We start from the raw sequence: 16,607 nt of genomic DNA on the forward strand, positions 1-16,607 counted from the left end.
TAGATATAGCCACCCCTAGTTTATATATCAAATAGACTACACACATCAATATGTACCAGGGCTAATATCTCAGTGGCCCTTTCCTCTTGTTCCACAAAAGGCAACTTGGTCATTTTTTCTTAAAGATACGATTCACAAACTGGATAAGACGCAAAAGTCAATGGTCTGAGAAGACCATCTTTCTTCAGTTTATTGAGTCTGTCCTCTCCAATATGACCTAGCCTAAGGTGCCATAGATACTTTCGGCTAATTCTATCTCTAAGTCTCTTAGATCCTATGGTATTCATAATTTGCTCGTTAATATTTACACTCATATCCATATACAAATGATAAAAACTATCAATCAAGAAAGCATGTACAATAATTTTATTTCTGAAATAATCGAACACATATCTTTATTGAAATAAAAAATATAATTATCCTGTACCAGCACAGATATAGAAAGTAAATTCTTATTGACTACAAGTATATAATAGCAGTCTTTAAGAATTAAACTAAGTCCTAAGGGTAATTCAGACGGTAGGTGCCGACGGCTACAGCAGCAATCCTTGCTCCGTTATCGATCCGAAAAATGATCTCGTCTTCCCTCAGTCCTCTCACTTCTTCAAGATCCTGTATAGAAGTACACAAATGAGCACTTGATCTAGAATCTAGAATCTAACTAGAAGAAGAGAAAATCGTTAGATTAGTTTCAATAACGAGCATATCAGACGTACTTCAGAAGGCCCATCCTTCTTCCTGCTTTTGACAGTCACCAGGTAGGCCGGATAGTTCCTCCTCTAGTGGCCTTTGACGTTGCAATAGAAATACTTTCCCTTATTGTCAACCTTCTTCGGTACCTGCTTCTTGGCCTTGGCCTCATTCTTTTACTTCTTCGTAGGCTTCTTCTTCTTCTTGAAAGAAGATTTTTTTTTGGAGGAAGTCCACTCCACAGTCAAAATTGTACCTCTTGAACTCTTCGAGGTACCCTTTGTTGTTACCAACATATTCAATAACTCGAGCAAAGTGCTATCAATTTTATTCATATAGTAGTTCATGATGAACTGCCCATATGAATCAAAAAAAGACTGAAAGATCAGATCCACCTGCAATTCCTTGTCCATATTCAAACCAAGCTTTTGAAGCTCCTCGATGTCCTTGATCATTGTCAAATAATGATCATTAACAGACTGTCCATCACGTATTTTCATTCTGAAAAGTCTCTGAAAGATCTCAAAACGAGCTGTGTAACTTTGCTCACCATACAACTCTTACAGGTGAGTCAGCATCTCTCTGACAGTTCTCATGTCTTCATGCTGTTGCTGAAGATCATTGGACATGGATGCTAAAATGTAACACTTTGCCTTGTTATCTTCATCCATCTACTTCTCAAGTGCAGCTCGTTAATCAGAGGATAGACAAGCGGCAACACAGGCGCATCCTGATTAAGAACATGGGTGAGTTTCTCAAAATTGAGAATGATTCTCAAATTTTGGAGTCAGTCTTTATAGTTTGTACCGATCAACATATTGGTATCAAGGATATGGGCTAAAGGGTTGAAACTCGACATAGTTATCTATAGAGAGAATAGTTTCTAGTTAGATATTTGTACTTATAAAATTATTTATTCTAGAGATTTTAAAAACAAACAAAGGCTCCCAATATTTCTTCGAATCTTTCACACTTCTCGACTGAAAAAAAGAAAACCTATACGCGATCGATTTCAAGTGGGTGCTACGATCTCATTAATCTATACACACCTCACCTAATAGTTATTAGTAAATACAAACCAATAAGTGGACAACACTTTGTCTATTACTTCACTAAGCAAGATGCAGTGGGCTTAGTCTCTAAGTCCTGTGGTCTTATCTAATAGTTATTGGCATATTTCTTAGTTAAGTCAGATTCATTGTTCATCAATGGATACAAAGCCGTTATTGGAACCCTCATCTAATAGTTATTGGACCCAACCCTATCTCTACCTCGGGACATCAAATGTCAATAGAGTGGTTGTATCTTTTTAATGCAACTGAACTACTGTAACCAGCCGAGAACGATCAACACCAAGAAGGTATCCACATCTTTGCAATGATGGAAGACCTCTAGACTTAATATTTAGTGAGAAGATTTAGATTTAGATCTCTTTTAAATCAGCAGATTTGACATCTGACTGATCAAATTTAGATCAGTACATCAACATGTCTAACCAGTCTAGTCGGCATAGGTGAACTCAAGTCAACAAGTAATCTAGCAGGAAACTGAATCTCCCAAGATGATCAGGTAAGTTAAGATGAGTGGGGGTCCCTCTGTTGCTTTTCTCAGACACCAATCAAAATTAGTCAGATCAGATAACAAAACTAATTAAATAATCACCATCTAAATACTTGTCTTAAACACCAAATTGGTCAATTAAAATTGATCAGGTTAATCTATTGAAATGGGCCCGAACCACTGAGCCAAATTCAGTTTTGAGTCTATCAACTCACATCAAAATATGAATCGATATAATCAACTACAACTAAACTCGACTTTGAGCCCCTTTGATCTAATTCTAATCAACCATCGATTAGGTTCAATCAACTACTCAAAATCGACAACGGGTTCAAGCCTGATCTAATCAATTTGAATCTAATTGTGGTTTGATTATTAGACCTAATTTGTTCAATCTATACCCACATGCAACAACATAATTTCAAGTCTAAAAATAATTTTTTAGATTATATTTTATTGCATGCATTAGTGACTTATGATCTTGAAATTATTTCAGATGTAAACCTAATGTCATATATCATATATATATAGTTTCAGATCTAAATTAAAATATGCACCACATATACATCAAATTTTAAACCTAAAACTAAAAATATATGTATCAAATACTTATATAATCAGATCTAAAATAATAATTAAAATATTTTAAAAATATTTTTCAAAAAATTAATTCATATCAAACTAAGACAATCTTTTCAATATAACGGGTAAATCCTATACCAGGACAATCTTATATCAGTTTAATATGAATTTTTAATCATTCTAATTTCAGATCTAAATATAAAATAAGACATATCACATATATTAATTTTTAGATCTAAAATATTAATTTAATTACTTCAAAAATAATTTTCAAAATCGATCAATCTTGTACTTGAATAATTTTTACAATATAAGAGGTAAACACTATACCATGCAACCTTATATCTGTACAAAATTAATTTTAAATCACCAAAACTTTCAGATTTAAGATAAAAACCAGATTATATATGTCTTTAAAAAATCAATGGCTCTGATAGTACTATTACAAAGTCAGATAGGATGCATGCATAGATTTCAAAAATCTTTTCAATCACAGCAAAAAAATAATCGGGTTAAACCCTTTAATCCCACATACATTAAATCATATCTAATCCTATCCAAGTCTAGAAGAAAAGATATCCATATAATTTAAAAATAAAATAAGTATTAGATCAAATCTCAATACCTTAGCATGGATAGAAATTCACCTCTATCGATGATCTCAAGTTCGAAGTTCCTCGAGCCGCACATGTGTTCGGTTTCTATAGATATCCATCGAGATCAACCTCAAATCGATCTTCTCGTAGTAGATCTTTCTTCTCCAAATAGGATCTCAATCCTTTAGAACCTTCATCGACTCTCTGATCTAGACTGCAGAATTAACTCTTTGATTTGCGGCCTTTTCTCTTCATTTCTCACTGTAGATGAATAACTCCTCAACTCTTGGCATGTAGAAAGGTGGGACGCCCAATCTTTGGGCATGAGAAAGAGAAGAGGAAGAAGGTGTGGCATAGAGAAGGAAGAGAGGGAGAGAGATCTGATTTTAATCAATAAAAACTAACTTCTAAAATTCTAAGAGACCTTCTCTTTATATAGGCCCTTCCTTGATCCAAATCAGAAATCCAATTAACTTAAAAAGGCACATCCTTATCTCATAAGAATTTTTATCTTTCAAATCTAATTTTTTTCATTAAAATCAGACTTAATTGGTAGGTTATCAGCCCTTTTTGGTAAGCATATGGGGTGCCCCAGCCAGATAAGGCAATCTGAGTGGGCACCCATGGAATACAGGGTAGGTGGTTGGGGTGCCAACCCTTGATGCCCCATTCTAGGGTTTTTATTCAAGAGAGGGGGTGTGGCCCCTCTCTCTCTCCTCCACACCATGCCATAAGAGAGGGCGGGCCCTTCTTGCATTATCCAGGGGATTGGCGCCCCTTGTTCCTACCAAAAAGGGTGGTAGGCACCACCCTCCTTTCCAATTATTCCACACACATATTATGAGATAATAAGGAGAAAATGAAGAGATAATGAGGAGATAATTTAGCCAACTAATTGACTTAATTCGATCCTCTTGGGCTAACAATTAGGCACTCAATTAAATCCAAATAGATTTAGATTAGGTTCAAGGCTATGGACTTATTCAATCAAAGTTTTGAGAAGAATTAGATTTAATCATGTGCTAGCATGGTTCTCTTAAACTTAATAGAATTTTAATAAACTCTAATCTAATTAGAACTTCATAAGTTCAATTGATAAATTCAAGATTAAATTCCTTAATGTGTGACCCCATAGGTTTCATTCTATCTGGTAGTGAGATATATTATGATCTCCATCATAATATCATCGAAACTCTTTTCGATGGTTGGAATAATTCTTTTCTTTGAAGTTTATCGATCATCAAGATAATACCTGATGAGTATCACAATCCACCAGTGATACCTAGTAGTATGTAGTGGCAACTTAGTAGAATGAAAGTATGAACCCCTAGGTATAGTTATCATATGATTCAGTCCTTCTATCGTGAGTTCCTATTCGATGGAGGTTATGGAGAACTCGTCAGACTGCATTGTCAATCATTTATAAGATTCACTCGACTCGAGTTCATTCATGAATTTCGTGGAAACTCTTTTTTAGTATTCACACTTGCTTTGGCCAAAAATTTTCTGAACTTAGTCTCGCAAATCGCATAGGACTTCTTCTTTTCTACCAAGATCGATAGATTCTTTCTAGGTGCATCATACTCCAAATAACAAATTTGAACCTACTGAAGCCAACATACTCAGCAAACTCGAATGGCTAGGGATTAAGAGAATGTGCAGTCAAACTCAGTAGCCTTGCTGTGAATAGTCAATGATAGTAAGGTCGAAGGACCACTCACACCACTGCAGCATCGGAAAGATCACTGATGAGTGAGTAGACATCTATGTGATTTTTTATATTGGTCATGCTCAGTGTAAGTTATTCTCTAACAACCACCCGCACCCTCATCCCAGTGTCCCTACACTACAGACCTGAGACTCGTCTGTCCACAAAGGAGGTGAACTATGCATCGATCTTGAATGGATTGATCACTGTCCTCCGTGATGATCTTTTGATCGAGAGTACTTAAAAATTAATCACTAATTAATGTATGTCTCAAATTCTCAATACTTTAAGAATATACAAAAATCATCTTTGTTAATTTCTAGGATAAATTATGGACACATAAACATGATTGGAATGAAAAAATCTTTTATTGATAATAAAAAATTATAAGTACAAGTTTAAGTCCTAGAATTACATAATGTGTCAGCCAACAATTGACTTATAGGACACAAATCTAATACCTTTTTCCCTGTTCCTTGCTGTAGAAAAGATCACCCTCAACTCGGGCATGTGGGAAGATGGGATGCCCAACCTTTGGATGTTGGAAAGAGAGGAGGAAGGGAAAGTGGTGTGGAGATGGAGAGAGGAGATCTGAATTCACAATTCAATCAATTTTGAAATCCTAAGAGACCATCTCTTAAATTGACCTTTTCTTGATTCCAAATTAATTTCCAATCTATCTAAAAAGATTAGTTTTTATCTCACAAGAATTCTTAGCTTTTAATCTGATTTTTTTTTCAAAAAATCAGACCCAATTGAAAAGGTCTCCATCTTTTTTGGCAAGTAGATGTGGCACCGCACATCCGATAAGGCAGGTAGAGTGGGTGCCCACATCAAAAAAGGCAAGTAGTTGGGGCTCCAACTCTTGGTGCTCCTCTAAGGTTTTTTGCACACAAGAGAGGAGGTGTAGCCCCTCTCTCTCTCTCCTTCCATGCCAAGGCAAAAGAGGAGGCATGCCCCTCTCTCTTCTTATGCCCACTCCAAGAGGTTTGCGCCCTTTGGACTTTTCAAAAAGGGAGGTATGTGCCTCCTCTTTTCTTTCCAAATATTCTATGCCACAGAAGGAAATTACAAGAGAAAAAATAAAGTGATTTATTTAACAATTAATTGCCTTGATCCAATCCTTTTAAGCCCTTAAATAGGTGCCCCTCTAAATCCAAATCAAAATGGATCTAGTTAAGGTTCAAGGCTATAAACTTGATCCAATCCTTATCTAATAAGGAACCCAAGTCTCAAGAAGAATTAGATTTAACCATATGCTAGCATAGTTCTCTTAAATCCAATAAAATTTCAATAAATCCTAACCTAATTAGAACTTCATAAATCCAATTAGTTAATTCAAGATTAAATCTCTTAATGTGTGATCCCATAGGTTCCATTCTATCTAATAGTGAGATATATTGTGATCTCTATCACAATATCATCAAAACTCTTTTTGATAGGTTAAAATAATTCTAACTCTGCTCTTCGAGGGTCATCAATCATCAAGACGACGTCCGATGAATCCTACAATCCATTAGTGACACCTAGCAGTATGTGGTGGCAATCTAGTAGAATAAAAATATGAACTCCTAGGTACAGTTATCATGTGATTCAGTCCTTCTATCGTGAGTCTCGACTTGATGGAGGTCATAAAAAATTTGTCAGATTCCATCATCAGTCATATGCCAGATTAGCTCGACTCGAGTTTACTTGTGAATCCTGTGGAAACACTTTTTCAGTATTCGCACTTATTTTGATTAAAGATTTTCTGAATTCAGTCTCGTAAATCACATAGGACTTCTCTTTTTCTATCAAGATTGATAGATTTCATCTAAATGTATCCTACTTTTAACAGTAAACTTGAATCTACTGTAGCCAACATGTACAGCAAGGATCCGAATGGCTAGGGACCAAGAAAACGTGTAGTCAAACTTAGTAGTCTCGTTGTGAATAGTCAATGATACCACAGGTCAAAGGACTACTCATATCACTGTAGCATCGAGACAATCACTAACGAGTGAGTAGACATCTAAATAATTTTTCATGTTGGTCATACTCAGTGCAAGTTATTTTTTAACAACCACTTGCACTCTCACCCTAGTATTCCTAAACTACAGATCTGAGACTCATCTATCCAGAAGGGAGGTAATCCATACATCGATCTTTAAATGGATTGATCACTGTCATTTGTGATGATCTCTTGATCGGAAGTATTTAGAAACTAATCACTAATTAATATATATCTCAAATTCTCAACATCTTGAGAATATACAAAATCATCTTTGTTAATTTCTAGGACAAATCATAGACACAAAAATATGATTGAAAATAAAAATATCCTTTATTAATAATAATAGTATTATAAGTATAAAGTTAAGCTCTAAAATTATAAAATGTATTAGCCAACAATTGGCTTCTAGGGCACTCATTTAACAGAAAATACACAGGCCAACTTATTGTCTAAGCTGGCCGCTTCCTCGCCTTCTGATCTGTCTACTAAAGCCTACTTCGAGGTAGTGAAGAAACCTATCATAGAGGATCTCATAGAGGTGATGTAGATGGATGATAAATCCTCATGGATCGATTCTCTTCTCCACTATTTGAAAGATGGATTTCTGCCAATTGATCGAAAGGAGGTGCATAAGATCAAATATCAAATATCTCGATATGTCTTGCATGAAGGAAAGTTATATAAGAGATCCTTCTCTCTTTCTCTTCTGAAATGCTTGCGACCATCAGAGGTGGATTATGCCCTGAGGGAGGTCTATGAAGGAATATGCAGAAGCTACATTGGAAAGAAAGCCTTATCTTACAAACTCCTTCGGCAAGGTTATTACTATCTGACAATGCAAAGAGATGCCAAGGATCTAGTTAAGCGGTGTGATAAATGCCAAAGAAACTCTAACATACAGCATCTACCCTCTGTGCAGATCACCCCCATATAAACGCCCTGACCTTTTACACAATGGGGGATGGATATCTTTGACCTATTTCCTCTAACTTTTGGGTAGCAAAAGTTCTTCTTGGATGTCGTGGACTATTTTACGTAGTCAGTGGAAGCTGAAGTCCTCGCTAAAATCACATAAACGAGAGTGAAAAATTTCATCGGAGATTGATAATCTGTCGATTTGGCTTACCTTGAATATTGATAATAGATAATGGGTGACAATTCTCAGGAGCTAAATTTGTAGAATTTTGTGAAGACCATGGAATCTCCCACCATCTGACATCTGTGGCGCATCCTCAAGCAAATGGAAAAGCCGAGGTCACAAATCAAACTCTCCTGCAAGGCATAAAAAGGCGTCTGGACAAAGCCAAGGGCTCTTGGGTCGAGGAACTTTATCACGTGCTCTGGATCTATCGAGCAACACCCAAAACTCCCACCGATGAGACTCCCTTTAGTCTCACCTTTGACATGGAAGCCGTAATACCGATGGAGGTTGGGGTTCCATCAGTGAGGATTAAAAATTTTGAAAGGCAGACCAACTCGAAAAGGCAGCGTGCAGACTTAGATTTACTGAAGAAGGTCCGAGAAATAGCTCAAATTAGAATGGCAGCCTACCACCACAAAATAGCCCACTACTTAAATTCTCGAGTCCGAAACAAAACTTTCAGAGTCGGTGATTTAATCCTACACTGAGCAGAAGTTTTCTGACCAGAAGAACAAGATAAACTATCTCCAAATTGGGAGGGACCATATCGAGTGCTTGAGATCATCAAATCGAAAACTTATCGATTGATAAAACTTGACGAAACTTTACTACCGCGACCTTGGAATTCGAAGAACCTCCATATATACTACCAGTAATGTAATTTTTTCAATAAATAAAAATTTTCTTTAAAATATATGGTTTGTTGTTTTGTGATTTGCAATGCATAGAATGCCTTAGATCAGCAATGTGTGGAATGCCTTTGATCGGCAATGCCTGGAATGCCTTTGATTGGCAATGCGTGGAATACAATCTTAACTTATTTATCTATGGTAAAAAAAATAAGTATATATATATATATAAGCTTAGCACGTAAATGAAAGAGCTATTATTTCATTCCATTAAAATATTTACAAGGATCCGGCCAGCTCTGCGATCGATCTTACAAAAAAAAAAAAAGAAGAAAAGGGAAAAGCTTGCCAAATTTTTAGAATTTAATACGATGCTTCTCCACCCGATTAAACTCCACAGTAGGATCTAACTCAACTGGCTTGACTTCGTCGATATCAAAAGATCCTGCATCATCCTTGTCGTGACATACTCTGCGAGAAATTACGAATTTAAAAAATTTGTAACTGTCTTTTGGCTTCTCGCTCAATTGCGTTAAGGCTTCATCCAAATTCACTTTCGAATCAGACAAATCAGAAACATCAAGATATAGATACAGCATCCAAATGGTGTTCCGATAAAAACTGTAACCTGTCTAGGAGGCTCTCTTCATCTAATTCAAATTGATCCCACCTTCCCACCTCCATTCAACGTACCGTGAGCTTTCGTTCTGATTCTCAATCTTCTCAACTGTGTCTTTTCTCTGCTTAGTAATTTTTTTCCCATCAATTTTTTGCTGTTCGATATTCAGATATGGCTATCTAACCATTCACCATCAGAGATGAGCCGCAACAGTACCTAATAGGATGAGAATCAAATTTTTTAATCTACATAAAATTCAAACACATATCTCAAATCGTTCTGTGATAAGATGGGTAGGATACGGCGGAGGGGATGAAAGCCTTCTCGTTTTGGTCGATTTATCTTTTTCCTTCCCTGATTTTATTTATATTAAAATATATGGATGAGATGAAGAGAGAGAAGTGTGGATAAAATGGTTTGGATACCGAATAAAAATTTCACATGCATATCCTTCAAATATGGACCAGATTCGGAATCTCCATATCTTAAACGAGAAACTCCCTCCCCTAAAGTCCAAGAGACCACTGTGTCCATAAGAAAATTACACAGTCTCCTTCCCTGTCGCCGGCTTCTGGGCCCGATTGAAAAGACCTTTCCTGGAAGCAATTAATGTTGGTTTGGAAACGGCACGGGAGAGGGAGACATTGACGTCGTCGGCCGTCGCGGAAGTCGGAAGAGGAGGCTCAACATCACGTGGTGACAGCGGCTTTTGTACGCCATAGTCATGACCATAATTGGTGGTAGTGATGGAGAATAAATAAATAAATAATAAAAAATAACAAATTATTTCCAAATCATGTACTTAAATAATATTAACATGTTTCATTTTCGATATTCATGTAGGAATCATGGAATGGTTATACAATAAATGCCCAGAAACATAAAATTAGGATTTATATTATAGGCATCATATGCAAAGAGATCTATCATTAAATTTAGAAGAAAATTTTTATCAAAAACAATTAGAAAAGAATTTTCAGAGATACCACTCCAACTATGGACTATTTCATTTAAAATTTAAACATACATTTGATTATTTTTATAAAATTGAATTGAAAATTTTATAAAATTTGTGAATTTGATCATTCATTTAAGCATAATCCTGTATCGATCAACCTTCATCTAGTCCAAATCCTATGGGAAGAAGAAAAATTTTTACATATATTTTTTCTTTTCAAACACCCCAAAGCAAGGATCTAGACTAGATTTGGATAGGATCTTAGAAAATACAAGGTGGATGGGCTAAAAGTCAGATTCTCATGGTATTTTCAACTCAATGATGTAAAAATATTCAAATATATCTTAAAAATATTAATTAATCATTAAAATTTTAAATTCATTGCAATATAATTTGGCCATCTATCTTATCACAAAATGTTATCACGTGAGGATCACATGATAACTAATCAACCCAAATCTCGGGTTTTAATATAGTAACCACAAAATGATTCCATAGCCATGATATAAAGCAACGAAAATATATATTAATGATAAATTTTTCTATAATTTGTTGATTATGTTCTTTACATATAACATATTGAGAAATAAAATTTATTAATTTAACAACAGTATTCCTGTAGTTTAATTATGTTAAGATCAAATTTTCTCCTTGCCATGTAGTAATTAAGAAGTCATTCCGTGATTATATGAAACGTGCAAAACAAAATTTTTGGCATAGCTCTTCTTGGTTCATTAAGATCCAAGTCAGGTCTATCAAGGTATCAGAGAGGCGAACCTGCAGATCCTTTCATACGATGCTGGATCTACAGAGCAATATAAATGGAGAACATATACAGCAAATCCAACTTTAGCGGTCAACCTTCTCATTTTGTAACGCTCACATCAAGCGCTAGTAAAGCGTAAGCGTCGCTTGGGAGCATGGAAGAGTGTTACGTGTTGATGTTCTAATTATCAACTGGTGCGACTGGATGCTATTCAACCAACCAATTAATCTTCTATGCCAAGTGTCTAGCATCGTTTGGTGCATAAGTTGAGATCATCTATCCAACCATGTGATGTAGAACTCATTGGATAACGTGGGAATCTTACGAACGAAAGAAGTCAAGCTGGGCTTTCCTTTATAAAAGTGGTGCAGGCGAAGCATTCGATAATTTTGTAGAAAGCTAATACAGTGGCTTTATGTACGTCACTTTATGTCCAACTGGCTATATATAAATGAAGTGACATGCGGTACATAGATCGATGCTGTCAAATGATGGTTGATTGATATACATATCATTTAGACGAAAAATGTAGAATTAATCTTTATGATTTGTTCTCAGTAGAAATGTCGCCACTGGCATCCATGGTTTTGAGGGAGCACCGATCGAGAGCATTCTCACAGTTGCAATCGATCGGATTGCATGACGTCGGCCAGGAATGTAGCCTAAATCAATTTCCCAGAAGAGTATTAATGGTTGACGTTCATACCGGCCGGCTTTCACCAGCTGGATAGCTTAGCCTTCAAGCCAGCACGCAATATCCCATAAGAGTACAATAGATGGGAACCGTTCAACCACATTTTGTGGAGCAATGCCATGATGGCAATTGCTAGTTGGAAGTTAGAAACACTCCATTTGTTAAAGCTAAAAATGGGAACATGACTCGGCAGTGGACCACCCACTGGGCATGCATCCTGATGCTTCACTTCAAAAATGAAAGCAGTAACCACCAGATGTCGGTTCGGATGGCCGCCGGCCCTTGCTCGACCCCCTGGCTGCATAGGCTTCTCGATCGGTTTGGCCACGGACCCAAGCTCGGAGTAATTAATTAGGTGACAGCGATCGAGATGGAAATGGAATTGGGGAAGCAAATTTATTGAAAGAAATGATGACTAGTACTGGAGACTATACAAGTAGCCAGTAAGGGATATTTGTGATAACATATATAATTTTATTTCCTATAGGAGAGCGCGCTTGTACTTGCTCAATGATTACACGACTGGAAAGACAAAAGCGGATTACTCGTTTCCACCCACGCTTAATTGCTTAAACCACCGGGAGAAGACGTACGGCACTAATTAATTAACCTGAAGGCAACCACCAACTGATCAACCAGAGATGACCAAATTTTTATCCCATCCTTGGTTGCCATCTGGACTGTATCAGTTCGTTCTATCCAAGTGCATCAAGCTATAATGGATCCGAATATCAAAAAAATCACGGTGTCTCGGTGAATTCTAGCTTGTTTACGAGAATGTTTCTACATGAAATCCACCTTTTTACCAATCGAAAAGGCGACATGAGGCCCCAACGGAGTAGGTTCGAGGGCTATATTATTGGGCAATGTATGTCAACTTTATGTGGGATTCAAGTAATCCGGAGGTAGTGTGCGGTTATGCTACCGGAACCTTGTCGATCAAGGTTCCCCGCCACCTAAAATTAAAAAGGACTTGGCAGCTAGAATCTCCATTAATTCCTTTATAAGGGTGCGTTGGCCAGTCGTTCCCATGCATAGGAATTGTACAACGACGCACGCACACACGCACACAGAGAGAGAAGGAAAGATGCTGTCCTATATCAGAGCCTTGGTGCTAGTGGCGATCCTGCTTCCAGTGCTCGTTGATGGGAGGACTCGACACTATACGTTCAATGTAAGTAGCAGCCTTCCACGTCCAACGTTGCCGTGGCTTTTTTGTGACGGCACACCCGGCCATTATATTTGCTAACAATCTGTTGTCTCGTTTCATCATAAGATTTGCATTGAAGTGCTGTGCAGGACTGCTTAATAGATCCAGACTGCTTCATGGGTGGAGATGATGCACTTCATCGCATGATTACTTAACCACTGAATGTGAATTAAATATCCAAGTAAAAAAAAAAAAAAAAATTGCAAAAGGACTATGAAATATTACAATCCTATTAGTTTGATCCGGAGTAATGGAAAAGAGGCCAACCGATGTATTTTTTTTTTTTTAAAAAAAAAGTCGAAATAAACACTATTTTTAGCTTTTACTCTAACTTTATATATATATATATATATATATATATATATATATATATATATATATATTTGGTGACAAAAGTCTTCCTGTTATTCTTATTCACTGAGGGCACCCAGATTTCGTTTCCTTATGAATTCTTTATCTTTCTGAGGGCTAAATCGCAATCTTGACAATAAGGCCTACGGCCGATCCACAAAATGGGCCGGCCCATTGATCAGCCCAATACCGAACCAATGCGCCAAACAACCAGCCTTTCAAAAGCCGAGCATGGATCATCACGGGTCGACTGAACCTGGAACCTACCTACTCATCCATCAATTAATGCGATGCTTTCATGGCTTACCTTTTACTCAACACTAAGAGCAGCTTTAAAGACCGATACCTTTGAGCTACCTTGGCGTGCCTTGTGCAGGTGGTGATGAAAACGGCGACCCGGCTCTGCTCCACCAAACCCATCGTGACTGTGAACGGCCGATTCCCTGGGCCAACACTGTACGCTAGAGAAGGTGACAATGTGCTCGTCAATGTTATCAACCAGGTCAAGTACAACGTTACCATCCACTGGTGAGTAGGCTCCATGCATGTGGACATTGCACGTAGCATCATCACAAACTGTCCGACTTTAGACACTGTACAATTTTGGAAGAAAAGAATTTCCAAACACCCAGTGCATGAATTTGGTCCGCAGGCATGGAGTGAGGCAGCTTCGAACTGGTTGGGCCGACGGGCCGGCCTACATCACCCAGTGCCCAATTCAGCCAGGCAACAGCTATGCGTACAACTTCATCATCACGGGCCAGAGGGGCACACTCTTCTGGCATGCACACATCCTGTGGCTCAGGGTCACGGTTCACGGTGCTATTGTCATCTTGCCCAAACTCAATGTTCCATATCCTTTCCCCGCTCCATATAAGGAGGAGGTCATCATCTTGGGTAGGTCGACAGCTTGAATCATTTATGAATTATGAATCCGGTCCACCTTGATCAAATTAAACTAGGCAGAAAGAAAGAAAGAAAGAGGTCCATTTTCCCCTTTTGGGGGATGTTGACAATGATTTGCTTATTATAAACTCTCAGGAGAGTGGTGGAAGGCGGACACCGAAGCCGTCATCAACCAGGCTCTGAAAACGGGTCTGGCACCCAATGTTTCTGATGCTCACATCATCAACGGCCATCCAGGCCCTATGTCCGATTGTCCTACTTCCAAAGGTAATTACCAATTAACGTTTCAAACTTGTGCGTGTATATGCTATGTATTTAATTTGGACGAGTAATACTTTGTGTGGCAAAAGATGCACCGTAAGCAATAATATATTCGGTCTAATGTGGACCTAGCTAGCTCGTTACAACAGGGTTCCAGCTAGAAGTGAAGAGCGGCGAGACGTACATGCTCCGAATCATCAACGCCGCTCTTAATGAGGAGCTCTTCTTCAAGGTGGCCGGCCACCAGATGACCGTCGTCGAGGTCGACGCCAGCTACACCAAGCCCTACAAGACCGACACCATACTCATCACTCCGGGCCAGACCACCAACGTCCTTCTCACCGCCGATCGAGAGGCCGGCAGGTACCTGGTCACCGCCTCCACTTTCATGGACTCCCCTATCGCGGTGGACAACCAGACCGCCATGGCCACCGTGCACTACACCAACACCCTGTCCACCTCCATCCTCACCACCACCGACCCACCACCTCAGAATGCGACCCCCGTCGCCTCCAACTTCATCGATTCCCTCCGTAGCCTAAACTCCGAGCAGTACCCTGCCAGAGTGCCGTTGACGGTAGACCACTCCCTTCTCTTCACCGTGGGTCTGGGCGTCAACCCGTGCCCGACGTGCGTTAATGGGAGCCGGGTCGTGGCAGACATGAACAACGTGAGCTTCACCATGCCGACAACCGCCATCCTCCAAGCTCATTATTTCAACATATCCGGGGTTTTCACCGACGACTTCCCGGGGAAGCCGCCGATAGACTTCAACTACACCGGCAGCGGCCCCAAGAACCTGGGGACCATGACCGGGACTCGGGTCTATCGCCTTCCTTTCAATTCCTCGGTGCAGGTGGTTCTCCAGGACACGGGCATTATAGCACCGGAGAACCACCCCCTCCATCTGCATGGCTTCAATTTCTTCGCGGTCGGAAGGGGTCTCGGGAATTATAATCCAAACACGTCGCCCTACAAGTTCAATCTTGTCGATCCTGTTGAAAGGAACACCATTGGAGTTCCCTCTGGGGGATGGACTGCAATAAGATTCAGCGCGGATAACCCAGGTCTGTAAAATTTTAATATATTAATTTCATGAATCATCATGTCATTTGACCAGTTGGTTTCAGCACTAAGGTTGGAGGAGTTCTAATTAATTAGCTAGGATAATTCTTACGGTTTGCATGGATGCAGGTGTTTGGTTCATGCACTGTCATTTGGAGGTGCATACAACGTGGGGCCTAAAGATGGCATTCGTGGTGGACAACGGGATAGGACCAGACGAGTCTCTGCTACCACCCCCAAAAGATCTTCCACCTTGTTAGAAAGGGCCCAAGCCCGCCTAATTGCTCTCTAGGATCAGGGGAAGTGCCAACGACCGGAAGGGTAGCTGCTAGCTAGTTTGGAGAGGGAGACAGAGGGGATGAGGAGTTGTTGAGGTGCGAGGGTGAATAATCCAAGGCTCCTTTTCGTTTTGGGAGCGTTTTTCTTTTTTCTTTTTTTTTCTTACTTCTTTTTTCTTTTAATGGATTGATTGGATTATGTACAAATATTTCAATGTTCATTAAATTTTAAAATAATAATGAAATACGTTGACTCTCTCAGGAGAATAATTAATTTTATACGTCCAAAAATGCGAAATCGCTACTACTTCAAAGTTGGGTTGTTGGGAAGGAAGAATGTTGGAGTAACAAGTTGACTTCAACGTTTCCACCTACTGTTATGCATCGATTCCTAAAACATATCAACGGCGTCGCCCATCAGCTAGAAAATCTATGATTATTTAAGTTATTTTTTTTTTCATAAATACGGTCGCAACCGACGGAAGTACTGTCCCTATCGAGTTCCTAATTAATTTGACATCGAGAAAAAAAATGGTTTGCTAAATTCCGTTTGTCGAGACGACAAGTCTAATATCTTGTGCCAAAGCTACATTGGCAAGT

At 38.7% G+C, this 16,607-nt stretch overlaps 1 protein-coding gene across 1 annotated transcript; it reads left to right on the forward strand.

Annotated features, from left to right (window-relative positions):
* The first annotated feature begins 12,988 nt into the window (after positions 1-12,988).
* Positions 12,989-16,261, forward strand: LOC105034253 (laccase-22). Its single transcript, XM_010909325.3, has 6 exons — positions 12,989-13,110; positions 13,874-14,025; positions 14,150-14,394; positions 14,539-14,670; positions 14,814-15,731; positions 15,859-16,261. The coding sequence occupies exons 1-6, from the start codon at positions 13,024-13,026 to the stop codon at positions 15,987-15,989; spliced, it is 1,665 nt and encodes a 554-aa protein (XP_010907627.1). The 5' UTR covers positions 12,989-13,023; the 3' UTR covers positions 15,990-16,261.
* Positions 16,262-16,607: the final 346 nt, after the last annotated feature.

Source organism: Elaeis guineensis, chromosome 10 (assembly GCF_000442705.2).
Source record: "Elaeis guineensis isolate ETL-2024a chromosome 10, EG11, whole genome shotgun sequence".
NCBI lineage: Eukaryota > Viridiplantae > Streptophyta > Magnoliopsida > Arecales > Arecaceae > Elaeis > Elaeis guineensis.

Bases quoted from the DNA above. Each gene is read 5' to 3' on its own strand.
- LOC105034253 (XM_010909325.3), top strand. From the start codon at position 13,024: ATGCTGTCCTATATCAGAGCCTTGGTGCTAGTGGCGATCCTGCTTCCA. The intron at 13,111-13,873 runs GTAAGTAGCAGC...TGCCTTGTGCAG, and splicing joins CTCGACACTATACGTTCAAT to GTGGTGATGAAAACGGCGAC. The intron at 14,395-14,538 runs GTAGGTCGACAG...ATAAACTCTCAG, and splicing joins GGAGGAGGTCATCATCTTGG to GAGAGTGGTGGAAGGCGGAC.